Genomic DNA, 16875 nt, shown 5'->3' with positions numbered 1-16875 from the left:
TCACTTCACCAACTTGACGTTAATAATGCCTTCTTACATGGCGATCTTGACGAAGAAGTATATATGACTCTACCTCCTGGTTATCATCGTAAGGGGGAGAATGTTGTTTGTTGCCTCCACAAATCTCTCTATGGTTTAAAGCAGGCTTCTCGTAATTGGTTCGCCAAATTTTCTACTGCCTTAATGAGTGTGGGCTTCATTTAGTCGACTGCTGATTATTCCCTTTTTTTCTAAGGGCCACGGGAATTCAACCATCTTTGTCTTAGTATATGTGGATGACATCCTTATTGTTGGTTCTGACGCTTTGGCAATTTCCACCTTAAAGGGTTTCCTTCACCAACAATTTCGTATCTAAGATCTTGGGCCCATGAAATATTTTCTTGGTCTTGAATTGGCTCGCTCCCAAAAAGGTATTTTCCTCAATCAATGAAAATACACTTTGGATATATTATCGGATGTCGGCCTCACCGGTGCTCAACCCAACTTCATTTCCAATGGAAACAAATCTCAAGCTTACAGACTCCGATGGTGATATCCTTCTTGAACCTGCATCTTATCATCGTTTGATTGGACGATTGATTTATCTCACCATCACTCGTCCAAATATTGTGCATACTGTCAACATTCTTAGCCAGTTTATGCACCAACCTTGCAAACCACATATGGATGCTGCAACTCACCTTCTTCGATACCTTCACAGCTCACCTGGCCAGGGTATTTTACTTCTAGCTAATAGCACCTTATCACTTCGTGCTTTTTGCGATTCTGATTGGGCCAGTTGTCCCATGACTCGTCACTCCACCACCGGTTACTGTGTTTTTCTTGGTTTTAGCCCTATTTCTTAGAAAACCAAGAAACAACACACAGTTTCTCGATCCTCTGCTGAGGCAGAATATCGAGCCATGGCAATGGCCACTTGCGAGCTAATTTGGTTAACTTCACTCCTTCAAGATTTTGGTGTTCATTTGAAGCAACCAATCCCTCTTTTCTGTGACAATCAAGTGGCCATCCACATTGCCGCCAATCCTTGTTTTCACAAACGCACCAAACATATTGAAATTGATTGTCATGTCATCTGGGATAAGATACGCACTCTGGCCTCATCCGTACCGTCCACACTTCTAGTTCTACCCAAATTGCTGATATTTTCACCAAATCTCTTGGCAAAGATTCTTTTCTATTCCTCAAGGACAAGTTGGGAGTTCTTGATATTCACTCTCCAACTTGAGGGGGAGTATTAGCTATAATATGATCGTTGGAGATCTTTGGAGAATATGACCGTTGGAGATCTTGGATAATATGACTGTTGCAAATAATTTATTTTCGTATGTACAGTATGCTACATTTATTTTATTCTTTGCTTGATTGTATTATATATACACATGAAGAGGTAATACAAAATCACTTCTACACAAAATCTTCTTAACAGATTGAAATTAGTCGATATGGATGACAATGCCGAGAACTCTATAGTATTGAGGGATTTTGTAGGATCGATTTTCACGATAGGTGTGACTTTGTTTTTGGGTTAGACCACTTATTCCATCTATATTGCTTGAAACATTTGATTTTTAGCTTTATGTATATCATGTTTTATATTAGATTAGTTTTTTGGTAGATATATATTGGATTAATTGGTAGCTTAGATAGAACATCATTTGGGAAAAATAAAGAATTTCAAATTAATATAATTAATTTTAAAGAAGCGAGAAATACCTCATGGATATGCATGTGGATATTTAGTAGTTTGAAGAGGAGGAAAAAAAAAAAAAAAAAAAAAAAAAAAAAAAGAAGAAAAAGAAGAAGAGAGGAAGGAGATCTCAACCCACAATAGATGGTTGCTTGAGTTCGTTTAGAACTCTAATATTGGATCTTCCACTTTGATTGTAATTGTTAAGAAATCTCATATAAACGCAACATAATTGAAACAAGAATGAAATATATCAAACAAGACACATGGAATTTACTTGGTTTGGTCCTATGACCTACATCCAAGGATGAGTTGAGCACTCACCAAGCTCATGCAATCATCAAATAGTCAAAAGAAGGTGGTTACAACACTATGATATCTACCCAACAAGAGCCCAAGCATGAGACAAGAAGAGGATAATCTAAACAAGAACGAAAGCACCTGTTTACAGCAGCGTTTCCATCCTCTCTTCAAGGCAACCGAATACACCATATATCAGGGATTCTCTCAAGCCTTCAGAAGCAAGCAAGCTTCAACAATCACACTTCAATAGCTCTTGTACCAGCAGCTTCAAGCACAAACAACAAGCATTTCGGCCTCTCAAGAAGACCAGAAACCAAAACCGAAAACCAAAGGAGAGAAAGAAGAAAGAGAGGAGAGAGAGTCATTTTGATCGAATGAACTCTCCAAGCCCTAACCCCCAATTCATGTATACAAATAGAATAAGTGAAAAGACTACCTTGCCCCTTAAACTAATCAATAAGACAAACCTAGTCCTAAAACAAAGTAAAAAACAAAATTGCCCCCTGTATACATTTACAATAGTAATTCTATAAAGTTATTTTATAAATAAATAGCTTCTTCTTGGAGGATCCCACGACGAAAGTGAAGAGCTATAGTAAAAATAGTTCTCACTGAACAAGGACAATTAGATCACTTGACCAAATCAACCCTTAAAGGTGATGAGAGTTGGGAGATTACTAATGCACGGATACTTGGCCAGATGTTTTAACTCTTTGAAAGATGATGTTACAACTTTTTTTGCAGCTTGTTTCCTATAGGGCTTCCCTGAGTGATTTGTCCGCCTAGACATGTCGTCATCGAGAAGGCAACCTCTCTTCCAAGTTCCTCTTCAACAATGAGTTCCTCCTCCTCTTCTTCAATTCCTCGTAAGTTGATGGCAAAGGTCAAAATGGGTGGTGCTTAGTGGCCTAATTTTAGGGACATGGGTTCTAGCCAAGGATATCAAAGGGTGGGGTACTGGGTTTCTCCATGGAGGGGGGCCATTCAGTTGGGGAAGACGACCTCCTAGGGGTAGTAAGGGCCTATCTTGATAATGAAAACAGGTCCGGTGATACCAGTAAACTTCTGGTAATACACATTCTCAATATAACTTTTATATATAATTTAAATATATGGTAAGGTTTTACCCCTAACCTCAAGAAGGTTCAAACTCTTCATCTCATAGTATGAGACATTGGTCTTTTGCTAACTGAGCCAAATCCTTGAGATTCAACAATTGAAAATTTATACCACTAATCTAATAATAGTACCTGGTAGCTTAGTCTCCACTAAGTTAATGAAGTAGTTAGGTCCTGGGTTAATATATGTGTTGAATATGATACTTTTATATGGCTAGCTTACGTATGTTTAGAAAATTTAGTCTTAATTTTGAATATATATTTTGGGTAAATATCACTTACGTCCCCTCTTAGCTGGACAAATAGCACTTGCACCCCCTCTTAATTGGATAAGATCACTTACCTCCCTTCTTACCTAGCAAATATATCAAACACCTCCCCTCTGTTAACTTTCTCGGTTAAATTTAACTTTTACCGTTAAATATGTTTTTAAAATCCCAAACTACCCTTGGCTAAAGTATTTTTTATTTTAAACCTTATATTACCATAATCAACCTAATAGTTAAAATATTGAATTACCCTCAATTAAAATCATTATAAAAACCAAAACACTTAACACCCAAATTATCTTATTAAAGCCCAACATATCCTTTTTTAATTTTTATTTTTTTAATTTTTTATCAAATAATTAAAAATCACATTCTACTATCAAGTAAATTAAAAATGCAATTAAAAAAAAGGGTATGTTGATAAAATTAAACACGTCTACTATTTTGGATACTTTTAATTGTTTGATAAATTTTTTTTTTTAAGAAAATGTATGTTGGGCTTTTAAAAAATTAAAGATAATTTAGGTTTCAACTACAATGTTTTGGTTTTTAACAATTATTTAGATTGAGGATAATTTAATACTTTAACCGTTAGAGTGATTATGGTAATTTAAGATTTAAATTAAACAAATATGTTTTGCCAAGGATAGTTTGGGGTTTAAAAAAAATATTTAACGGTAAAAGTTAAATTTAACCGAGAATGTCAACATAAGGGAGGTGTTTGATATATTTGCTAGGTAAGAGGGGAGGTAAGTGATATTATCCAACTAAGAGTGTGTAAGTGTTATTTTTCCAGTTAGGAGGAGAGGTAGGTGATATTTACCCTATATTTTTTTGTAAGGTAAGTCAATTGCATAATGGAAATGGAAGGCATTTCTTTGCCACCTTTTTATTTTTAATTTTTAGGACAGAAATTTGTGGTGTATAATATTATTATTCATAATTTTGAAAACTCAAATTGCATAACTATTCTTTGAGTTGAAAAGCTCTTGTGCTTGTATGATTTTCATGTACGGGAGTTTAAAAATGCATTTGGTAAATAAAAGTAAAGAACCTTACCCTTTATAGAACTTTTTTTTTGGTAAATGAAAGAAACAAGGAACCTTGACATTCTGTAGATTTTTTTTTTTGGTAAATAAAAGAAGGAGTACTTATCAATTTTCATACATCAAGAGGCCTGCCTTAATTCAAATCTATGTATATTCATGCTTAGCATGCTGGATATGAGTAAGAAATATGGATAGCATTTTAGTGTCGAAATACCATTGATCAGAATGCAGCATGAGCGAGCGATTGTTGTGCATATACAAATTAGAAAAAAGGGAAAACCAAAAAATTCCTTTCTTATTAGGCATTTTAAAAAAAAGAAAGAAATGATTTTTATTCGAAAAACTTGGGGAAAAACTCTCCACCAAACGTTCAGTAGACAAAGCAAGAAAAAGAGCTTTAAAAAAACTTCAGAAATGGTTTTGAGTGTTTTTTTGAAGCAAAAACACTTTTATAGGCCTTTGATAAAACTTGCTTTTGGTAACAAAAACAGTATTAACAGACGTCTTATTGTAGTAATTGGAGATACAAAAGATGAAGAATAGAAAGATCCCTAACATCAGGGTTGAAGAAGCAATGAATGATACAGTTCTATTGCGGTATAAGCAGGGTTCTTATGTTTAGGATGCTAAGTTCCAAGAGTCTCCCTCTCTAAAAATGTTTCACTTAGACCTATAATGCACAACTTTTGCTTCGAAAAACAAAAGACTAATAGTGTTTCTAGGAACATAAATTTTCATAATTCCATTTTATGTTGCAAAAACTACTAGGAATAATTCTACCAAAAAGAAATTACCAAGAGTAAAACAGTTTTCGAGCAATTTTTTTGTTTCTTGAAACATGAAACCCACAAACAGTTTAATGAGTTATTAAAGAGATCTCAATTTTTTAATAATTTCAACTAAAATGCTTGAAAAGTCAGCCAATCTGTTTTCAGTTCCATTGCCATAGTGAACCTTGAATGAGATGAATATATTGATTAAGGAAGGACATAACATCCGAGAGATGGCCTCCTTCTGGTTCTTCCTTTTTTTTTTTATTGTAGAGCTTTTGGTTCTTCACCAAAGTGTGCTAAAATTGATCCAAACGTATTTAAAATCTAAATTGAAATATTTTTCTTAACCGGCATGCTTGCCACCTTTAATTTACTTGCAAAATCACGATGAGGATTCTACTTAGTTAAAGGTTTTTGGGAGAGTTGAGACTTTTACAAGTAATGTGAACCTCACAGATGCCGTGAGAATCGTGATTCATACAGCTTTAAATTTTAATATTTTAAAAAGTCAAATAATATAATAATAATAATAATGTTTATCTTGGTGCAGTGATTTTCTATTTTGTAGGGGAAGAGATTAAAGACCAGTTTGATAATCCATCGAGATGCTTTTTGGTGTTTCTTGTTTCGAGAACCAAAAATTTGGCTTAAAATCTTTTGAGAAAATCACTTTTTGAAATTTATGAAAAGTTTTGCTTCAAAAAACACTTTTCAGTCAACGACTATTTGGTTGTTGCATTTGTTTTTTCAAAGCAAAATTGGGTGTAAATTGAATTTAAGTAAGACAGTTTTAGAAAGAGTTTTTATGAAATTTGGCATTCTAAATATAACAATGGCAATTTCATAAATTTTATTACAATCTTCAAATTCTTTACTTCCAGAAGTAAATTTTACCGAATGCAAAAAAATATGTTTATCCTTCTAAAAATACTCATAGTTGTTTCTCAAAGTAGAAACACTTGGTGAGTTATCAATTAGGTACTAAATCAATATCATACCGAATTTTTTTTCTTCTTCTGTAATTACTACTTTCTCATTAAAATTTATTATGTAATATAAAGATCTTTGGTTTTATGAAATGAAAAACAAGTTCCATTGATAAATTTTGTAATATAACATCTAGACGAATGGCATTTCATCCTACAAAATTTTCTTTTTCTTCCACGCCATTACACAAAATACTGTCTAGGGTTTAAAAACTTCAATTCTTTTCCCCCTTTGAAATCATAGTGTTAAATGAACAAATGAAGAAACTTCATCCAAGGTCATGTAAGTAGTTCAGCTAACTAGTATAACCTAGGATTGTCTTCAATTTTAATGTTTACAATTGCTGAATAAGCAATAACTACGCCTCAGATACAAATGTTAGTTAACTTTTAATTGACTAAACCTCACATACAAATACTAATTTTCCTTTGGTTGCAAAGTAGAGACACTACTCGAATGAAATATTAAATTATCTGAGATTTTTCTTTTGGTAATAAATTGTCTGATTCAATGAACCTCAACATGCTGTATATAATGATATAAGAATCAAGAACAGGGAATCAGAGGAAAAGAACAAAACAAATCTAGCAAAACATATTTTGTAACCTCAGACAAACCACCAGAACCTTCGGCTTTGCGTGAATGGATCAATCCAGTCCTTGTACTATGACAGTCTGCTCCCAGTGCTTTCGAAAGATTCGAATTGCCTTCTTATCTGCTCAATAAGAAGCAAAAAATAATTTGGAACCCTGTCTTCTTTGACGGTCCACTCCCATTGCTTTCGAAAGATTCGAAGCTCCAATGTTAATTGCCTTCTCATCTGCTCAATAGGAAGCAAAAAATATTTCGAAACCTCAGACAAACCACCAGAACCTTCGGCTATGCTTAAATGGATCAATCCATTCCTTGTCTTCTTTGACAGCCTGCTCCCACCGCTTTCGAAAGACTCGAAGCTCCATTGTTGATTGCCTCCTTATCTGCTCGATAAGAAGCAAAATACTAAGACCACCGCAACAATGCAAAACATTCATAACTTCATATTCAACAACCCTAGCTACTGACAGCATAAGATTGAGTTTATCCCTAGAAGCATTATGTATCTTGAGTAATAATACCAGATGAAGATTCGTTCTTGATCGTTATTAAAGCTTACTGACAGAAGCAATACCATGAAAATGAAGGTAACTGGTCTGACAGTTGGGCAAGGTCAATAATAATCAAACAGAAGCTCTAGAACTACAACCATAACCTTGTCCAAAGTAGATGGGGTCAGCTATATGGATCCAAAAGAGGTTAAGAAGTCTTTTGAGACAGAAATAGATTCAAATACAACAAGACATGAGGCAAAGGAGGTACAAAAGGAAAGGGGAGGATGTCAAAGCCGCACCATTATCATATCCTTTCTTTACTTCTCCAGTTGCCTTTCCCTGCCTCTTTTCGTCAACCTAAATTTGTTCCCTCTTCCTTACTAGTGCATCCGTCTGTCTCCGCAGCACATGTTCGTACCACCTTAAACAGTTCTCACGAAGCTTATCTTGAATTGATGCAACTCCCAATTTGGATTCTTTGTTATCTCCCTTATAGTCCTGTCGTGCATCCTTCTTGACATCCTCATCTCCTCTATGCTCATCTACATGGCTCTTCTCAACTGCTAGCATCTGCTCAAGACATCATAGCCAGACCGGCCGAAGCTTAACAGGCATGTGTTTGTTAAACACTTCTTAGGTGTCTCTCCATTTCACCCATCCTACTTTAACTTGATGGAAATACCTTCTACATCACCATTTTTGTTAGAAATTGACACCAACTATCTAAGATATCACTTACTCTGGTAGTTCTCGCTCCTCAAGTTTCACAAGTCTATCACCTTCTGTTGTTCTACTATAGATTAACATCATATATTTGTCTTTGATATGCTGTACTTAAAGCCTTTTTGATTTAGCATTAGTTTATTGCCTTCTGTTGCTCACAAGGAAGAAAATTCGACTGAAACATGAATTTCGACCTTGCAAAAGGCTGAAATTTCGATGTTTCGGTCAAAATTTCGGTCGAAACTGGACACTTTTTTTTGGAAATTGTAACTTCAATTTCGGGCCTCATATGGACTCAAAATGATTTGGATTCTTGTATACTACCTATTTCAAGCATAATAAACACAATGGAACTAGTATTTCGCCAAAAAGAAAAACATTGAAAATTTATCATTCAAGTATACTAACAAATGACTGGTTCCGACAGGTGTAAATTGTATTGCATACAGGAATAGAATCCTCAACATACATGAATTGTTTGGTAGAATCGTTACATATACAACAAGTCAACAAAATAAAATGACCGACTAGATCAAGTGATGGTGTCTCACATATATTAAGTTGAAGCCTATATATCATACATACATAAAATAAAAATACATAATTTTAGAAAATAAGTATTAAAATCAGAAAATGAAAAAATGGTAGCAAATAATAAAAAGATACGTTTAACAAAACATAATCATAGATCATAGTCCTAGGCTAAACATATATTAATTTAAAGGCAATACAAGATCATTTAAGGCATGAACAAAACAAAAATAAAAAAAAGGGAAGTTGGGAATTGTTGGGTATGGGTCATGTTTCACATTCTATTGTTGCCTGAGTTCCTTTGTAGTTGTTGTGGCTTAGGAGGTGTTTGGAGGCAAAAAATGAGAAAAAGAGATGCTTGAAGGCAAAGGAGTCGTGAAAATTAGGTGAAAATGGGATAGAAATCAACAAAAACTAAGGAAAAACAAGTTGGAATGTTGAAATGGTGGAAATTTCAATCGAAATGGTTGAACTTTCAGTCAAAACCTCCGAAATGGTCGAAATCTCTGAAATTTCAGTCAAAATTTGACACTTTTCCGAAATAATTGGAATTTTGTTTAGTTTTTGAAAAATGCAGACATTTCGACCAAAATTTCGACAATTTCGGTCAAATTTTCTTTTATGGTTGCTCATACATCATTTTTATCCCAAACTTGACATCTATAATTCCAACTTCACATTAATCCTTTTCACTTGTCTCATTTATCGAGAAAAATCATTCGCAAAAAGTATACACCAAGGGACATCATCCTATACGTACATGATTAAATAATCCATAATGCATGCAAATAAATAAGGGCTTAGGTCTAATCCTTGGCATAACAACACCACCACCACCAGCAACAAGCCATGTCCTAGCTACATGGGGTCCGCAACATGGATTCTTCCGTTCCAATCAGCTCTATTTAAAGCCTAAGCTATGCATATCCTTTCTCAGCACTTCTCTTAAGGTCATCTTAGGTCGGCGCCTAACTCTTCTAATTCCTTCAATCTAGATTAAATCACTTCTCCATATAGGGGTATTTACAGGCCTCTGTTGAACGTGAATGTGCCACCTTAAACGACTTTTTCGCAACTCATCACTAATTGGAGCTACTCCTAGACCAGCTCTAATATGATTTGATCCTTGGCATAACCCGGTTGAAATTGGGAACTCACTACTTTGACACTCAATACTGCAGCCTTATATATGTTCTTAATTATGCCTACATAGTTACATGAGCTTTTATCTTCTCTAATACTTGCTAGATAAGCTCTCTAGGTACTCTACCATAGGCCTTTCTAGGTCGACAAAGAATATATGGAGGTTTTCTTTATAGGATCTATAATTTCCATGAGTCTCCTTAAAAGTTTGATAGCTTCAGTTGAGGATCTTCTGCCCTAAAACCAAATTGGTTCTTTGTTATAATGAATTCATTCCATAGATGTGTTTCAGTTATTTTTTCCCTATAGTTTAACGTTATGGTTTTATGGCTCTACATGTTATGGCAGTTCTTGATATCAGATTTATTTTGATAAATAGGGATTATGTTGCTCCTCCTCCAATCATTTGGCATTTTCTTTGTACTCAAAATCTTGTTAAATAGTTATGTTACCTAGGATTTCACCAAAAAGCGATATTACTAGAATCTCCTACTTACTCCTAAACTCTTCCACTCTTCAATTGGTATCTCATTTGGTCACGGTGTTTTACCCATGATTCGAAATCTCAGTTTCAAGTCCAATTTCGGCCAGCCTTGGAACTGAGATATGGCCAACATTTCGGCCATCTTAGTCAAAACCTGATACTTTTGGCAAGAAGTTTTGGTGGCTAGTTTCGGCCCTATTTTGATGGCTTTTTGACTTGGATTCTCACTAGACCCTATTTAAAGCATAATTAACAAAATGGAAGAGGTATTTTGCATAAAAAAGCAATGAAAAGTACTCACATATATTAGATTCAATGGGAAGTAGTCACATATGTAATATTCCTCAATTTTTAAGTATGAAACAAAAATAATTGATATTTATTTTATCAATTTTTACATAATTACAGAAAATATTTAATATTTTTAAAAATTTATGAAAATAATTAACAGAAAACAACATCAAGGTGTAGATCGAGTAATGGTGTCTTACATATATTAGACTCAATGTCATCTACCTTGTATAACTTTTTTTTTTTTTTCTTTTCAAAATCCATTATATGGAAATTAATTTTTAAAACCGAAAAATAAAAAAACATTACTAGCAACCCTAAAAAAAGGAAGAAAATTTAACAATATACATTCATAGATCATGCTCCTACATTAAACATATATTGATTTGAAAAGGGGAAAAAAATGTCTTGATGCATTAACTATCAATAATAAAAAAGGTATATATATATATGGATATGCGTAACTATCCTTAAGAATCCAACAAAGTAGATGTTTGTTGATGAAGGAGTGTAGGGATATAGGGATTTGAAGCTACAAAAATTGGATCTTAGGTCTAGATATACAAAACTAGAGGGGCAGTACTAAAATGAGATTTGCAAAATGTGTACATCTCGTCGAAACCAAGTCCTTAAAGAAAGAAGGTGAACCAAAATGGAACATCCCAGTCGAAATAGTTGAGACAGCCAAATCTTTGGTCAAATGAACTGAGATTTGGTACAAAATTTTCAGTCTGGAAGTTGTTAAAAAACAAGCTTTAAATAATCAAAACAACAGCTGAACTTGAATAGAGAAAAAAGAGAAGAGAGATGAAGAACTAGCAGAAGAGGCTTGTGATTATACCTAAAGAGTCTAGAATTATAGAGCCATTTTATTTATAGCTTCTAATGAACCTAATACACACAAGTAATTGTCCTCTAGAAAGAGAGGAAAAAAAAAAAAAAACAAAAATTACAGCTTTAGTAACTTTCTAGCTCCTAAAATAGAAACTATGCTTTCTAAAAACTCCCAAAACTTATGTAGCAAGACTCCTATATTAGAAATAGAAAGTAGAGTAGCATCACTGGCATAATACTGTTCAAGTGAATAGTAACGTAAACAGTAAAATAGCCTAAACTTGTGTATACTTCAACACTCCCCTTCAAGCTGGACCATACAAATCTCCCAAGCCCAGCTTGCAACAGATAGACTGAAAACTTAATCTGAACAAAGCTTTGGTGAACAAATCAGCTAGTTGGTCAGTAGAACTCACAAAAGGAGTCACTATAAGCTTCTTCTTGACTGCATCTACCACTATATGCTTCGTACTCTCATGGAACACTGCTTACTAGCAATGTAAGTGGCTACCTGATTATCACAAAACATTTTCATAGGGGCAAAAACTAGAAATCCCATTTCCTCTAATAATGAACGAAGCCACATCAATTTAGCAGCGGTGTGGACCATAGCCCTATACTCAGCTTCAACACTAGATTGGGCAATGGTGGAATGTTTCTTACTCTTCCAAGTCACAAGCAAGAAAAGTACAATAACCTGTAGTTGACCGGCGATTAATGACGGATCCAACCCAATTTGCATCACAAAAGGCAACCAAGTCCATACTCCGATTTGGTTGATAGATGAGCCCTTTTTCGGGAGCACTCTTGAGGTACCGAAGTACTCGTCGCTGCGTCCCAATGGGCCTTCCTAGGAGACTGCATAAACTGACTCGACACACCAACAAAATAAGAAATATTAGAAAGAGTAACAGTAAGATAAATAAGTTTTCCAATAAAACTCCTATAACGATGGACATCATCCAACTAGTCACCATTATCACGTCCTAACTTTAACTGAGGAGCCATGGGAATGTCACTAGGTTTAGAAGCAAGCACGCCAGTCTCAGTCAAAAGATCTAACACAAACTTCCTTTGTGACAAACTTACTCCCAGTTTACTACGGATCACTTCAATCCCCAAAAAATAGATCACCTAAGTCTTTGGTTTGGAAAGATTTCTGTAAAGTGTGCCTTAACTGTATGGATTACATCATCACTGCCTGAAAGAACAATATCATCAACATAAACTACCATAATGACAACACAATCACCCTGCCGTCTACTTTTTATTTCTAATGTAGGAGTCTTGCTAAAGTACCGAAATTTGAACCTTTCAATAGGTGGCTGAAGTATCGAAATTTCGGAATCTTCTTTTACATTTTTACCCTTAATTTCAATGGATTTTTTGGGTTATTCTGGCCTGGTTTTCAGTGTCCAACCTAATTTGAGGCCACTAAATAACACTGGGAGTGTTATTTTTGCATTAAACCTAATCCAAAGCAATGTTCTTTATTGGCACATGTTCGGCTATATAAGGGCGAAACTGGAAGTCTGGAACATGAAGTTTAACCGATGTAAATATGAATATCATGCAAGACAACACTAAGATTTTTATTAGAAAGCAACAATAAATACAAGTAAAATTCAATGTACAAGTATGTGACGGGTTGGATCCATCTCCCGGGTCATGAAGGAATACTCTGAATACAACACAATCAGTTATCCATATAGTCTATCACTCGCATAACTAGTTGTGCTGATCCTAATGGATATCCAACTATGGAGTCCACAAATGATACATCTAATCCATCTTCATACTCATATGTAGACATGCTAGCATAATCAATAGATGGACCACCATATGCTCCACCATATCCATAGGCCTTGTATGGTATAACCCCTAAATTTTCAAAATTTCACCAGAATTTTCAAGATTTCACCGTAATTTTCTGAATTTTTGATCAAAATTTCGGAAATTTTGATGACATAACTGAAATTTCACCGAAATCTGAAACTTTTTTATTCGTGGGAATTTCATTCTGCTGAGTACCGAGATGGCAAAATTTCGCCCAAATCTAATACCGTGATACTAAGTACATATCCAAGACCACTAGTCTATGTTGAGCGGCTAAGCTCTCTCTAAGTACAATCTTGCAACCCTAATATAATGGACTCTTGGACCCTCTAGTTACTATGAGATTGATTTGCTTACGTAATGTCCACCCTCATTGGTAACCAAGTGTTCTTTTGTCTTTTCAAAAAATGTGTATCTAACAAGGATTGAGATCTCGGTTTTGAGGCCTGTTTCAGCAAGCCTCGAAATCGAGAAATGGCAAAATTTTGGTGAGATGGGCTGAAAGGGAATTTCAAAATTTTGGTCCTATCTTGGTTTTTCTTTTCAGTCCTTGAGGGGGGAGGTGGTTTGTACTTCCTGGTGTTTGGGTTGTCATTTGTGTTCAAAACAAAATTACTTCTAAAGTTTGGAACTTCCCCATAAAGCTGATTGTTTGAGACATCAAGTGCATTCAGAGAAGGCGGCAGAGTTCATACTTGTGAGCTTATTGCCCACAATAATCCAATTTTTGCAATAGTTAAAGTTCAAAGAAGTCAGAAGAGATCATGCCGGTAAGATCCATTTTCTGAAAATTAATTACAGAGATGTTACCATTGATGCATGAAATCCCAATCCGCAAGAAGCACGGATTGTTATTGTTGAGGTATTCTATAAATAAAGATATTGGCAGAAGAAGGCTTATTGTTGAGGTATTTATAAATAAAGATATTTGTTGAAGGAAGCTTACACAATGAGTAAGGCCTACTAGCCTCTTCTTGGAACTTTTACGTCTTCCTTTCACCTTTCTCTGCTTTTTCTCTTCTTCATCTACTCTTTGATTTACATGGTATCACAGCAGAAGGTGCCTTTATTTCTCCCAAATCAAAGCCATATTTATTCAAATAGACCTTGAATCCCTCTTGTCGAAGCATCGCCTAGGCGTCCTGGCCCTTTTTTGGGTCAAGGCAACTTGGCATCACCTTGCTTGGTGTCACATTGGTTTTCATTGCCTCTATCACCTCGCCTCGCCTTGTTGCCTTCACAACTATGCTTGCGATACTTGGAGAAGCCATTGGAGTAGTCTTGAGTGAGTTTATGATATGTGATTGAAGGGGGGATAGCACCTACCCTGGTTCTGTTTTTTGGAAGATTTGAATGAAGTAAAAGTTTTTACCCAAAAAAGAAAAAAAAAGGAAGTAGAAAGTTTTTAAAACTTCTATTTGCATGAAGGACTCACCATGACTTCTAGATCTGAGGTTACAAGTCTGCACGTTCACTCCATCAGTTTCAAAGTTAGGGTTTATATACACACTTGTTTTCTCACACTGTGTTTAGAAAGCCTAAAATAGGCTGAATACCAAATTCCAGTGCAAACTGAATCCTAATACCCACTGAGGTGAGCCCTCAAGTTGGCTCAAATCGATTGGGAATTTATACATATCTTGGCCAAGATCTCGGGTGTTTGAGGGACCGAGATCTTAATCCATGATAGTAACTGGGCGTGTCGTAGTAAGAAAGAGTTACAATTCAACAAGTACAGCATTAAACTATGTTGATTGCAAAACACAATAAAAGCCCGCTTAGTGTTCTTACCAAAAAAAAAATTATGATAAGGAGGTAACCAAAATTATGGTAATTAAAGGCAAATAGCAGAATTAAAAGAAATATAACAGCACAGAAGAGTTAAAAGAAAGATAACAGCACTTAACTATGATGAACTTGAAGAATATAAACCAAAGCCAAAAACACTAGTAACTAGTGTTGGGTTGCAAGGGAGTTAGAGGCAAATAGCAAAATTAGTGGCAATAATAAAGCAATACCAGTGGCAACCCAGCAAAAGATTGCTGTCAGCTGAGTTGAAGACTGACCGTCTGATGGAATAAAACGGGATGGAAAAAAAGAGTTGTTGGAAAAGCGTACCATCTCCCAACAAAACCTCAAATGTTGAGTAAGTTTGGTTGAGTGGGGCAGGAGAATGAGCAAATGAGCTCCTTAGTTTGCAAAAGGCACACACTTTTTTGCACCCCGTGCCTTAAAAAAGTCACACATTTTGGATGGCATTTTGTGGAAAGCATAAAACAAGCTTACTTTTTGTGTGTGGAGCCCACATGTTCCACTTTTCCATCACTTTCCCTTCCTTTATTTGTCTTTCACCTCAATCCACTTCACATGGATCCCATACATCTAACTATTGTACACCTTTTTTTCCACCAAACAAACGGTCTCTTAGTATTAAACTAGGAAAAGAGACTGCATTAATGCAGTTTAACGTCACCCAACACTTGATGGCACTAGAGCCCAGACAAATTACTATGGCTTTTGTCTCCCACTTCTATATATATAGGGTGGAAGGGTTGTGAATAGAATTGCAGCTGAGAGGGAAAGAGAGGGTAGGAGAGGGAGGGAAGGAGATTCAGGCAGGTGGGTATTCACAAGGAGAACGCATAGGGGCCCAGGAAAGTAGCTGCAGCTCAGTAAGGGTGAGTAAGGGAGTTGCAGGTTAGAAGATAGAAATGGGTTCTATCACTTTTCTCCAGGTCTGAGAGAATTAGAGAGAAATCAGGGAAGAGAGAGCTGGAGAAAGATTAGGGGTGATAGGTTTAATAATATCAGAGAAAAGTTGGAAGGGAGGATGGGTCCAAGAGTAATTAGAGTGATTAGAGGAAAAAGGGCCACGAATCAGAAAAATCAGAAGTAAGATAGAATGAGAAGTCCAAGGCATATGGCCAAATCAGACTGCAGGATATTGATCAGGCATCTTATTTAAATGAACGACAGAAATAGTTCAACAAAGCACCGGCTCCAACACAAGCTTGGTTTGAACAAGAGAAGAAGAAAAGGGGAGGTGGATTTAGCTCTCAACAGCAAGGTCCTCACCTGTCTTATCCCCCAAGAAAGAGACAAGAGATAACACAAAGCAAAGCTTCATTAATCAACAACAACAACAACAACATGTCTTGTCCTAACTATATTGGGTCGCATATATGGATTCTCGTCTTCCAATCAGCTGTGTTTGATGCTATACTAAATAAAAGGCCTAAGCCATGCATATCCTTTCTCACCATTTCTCTTAAGGTTATATTGGGTCTGCCCCTAGTTCATCTAACTCCAATTTGGACTAATATGTTTTTCTGTATAGGGGCAATTAAAGACCTCCGAAGAACATGCCAATGCCACCTTATTCGACTTTCTCGTAGCTTATTATTTATCTGAGTTACTCCTAGACAAGCTCTAATATGATCATTCCTTATCTTTTATAGTTTCACCACTCACCCATCTTAGCAACTTTGTATCTGCTACATTGAGTTTATCCATATGACGTTTTTTAACAGCCTAACACTCTGCACCATACATGGTAGCTGATCGTATGCACGGTACCGTGTGTCGGCGATATATCGCTGACACACGGCGATATTTCGAGGTGTCGCTGGGGGGCGACACGAAACCCCCCAACGACACGATAAAACCATTTTATCGGCGAAAAATTGCCTGAAAGTTGTCGATTCTCCAACAAAACCAGCGAAAGTCACCGATTCTCCGACGAAACCAGCGAAAGTC

At 35.7% G+C, this 16875-nt stretch overlaps 1 protein-coding gene across 3 annotated transcripts in view; it reads right to left on the bottom strand.

Moving 5' to 3' along the window:
* Window positions 1-6110: 6110 nt before the first annotated feature.
* LOC149028927 (uncharacterized) overlaps window positions 6111-16875 on the bottom strand; it is an 84459-nt gene continuing 73694 nt past the window's right edge. For all 3 annotated transcript variants that reach the window (XM_089139439.1, XM_089139457.1, XM_089139449.1), the window contains one exon: window positions 6111-7166. In XM_089139439.1, coding sequence (XP_088995565.1) covers window positions 7044-7166 — 123 coding nt within the window. In that variant the 3' untranslated portion in view covers window positions 6111-7043. The remainder of the gene's footprint in view (window positions 7167-16875) is intronic.

The sequence above is a fragment of the Hakea prostrata genome, chromosome 1 (genome assembly GCF_041222555.1).
Source record: "Hakea prostrata isolate BN-2017 chromosome 1, UWA_Hpros_2, whole genome shotgun sequence".
Lineage (NCBI taxonomy): Eukaryota > Viridiplantae > Streptophyta > Magnoliopsida > Proteales > Proteaceae > Hakea > Hakea prostrata.
This window is presented reverse-complemented; position numbering and strand designations above follow the sequence as displayed.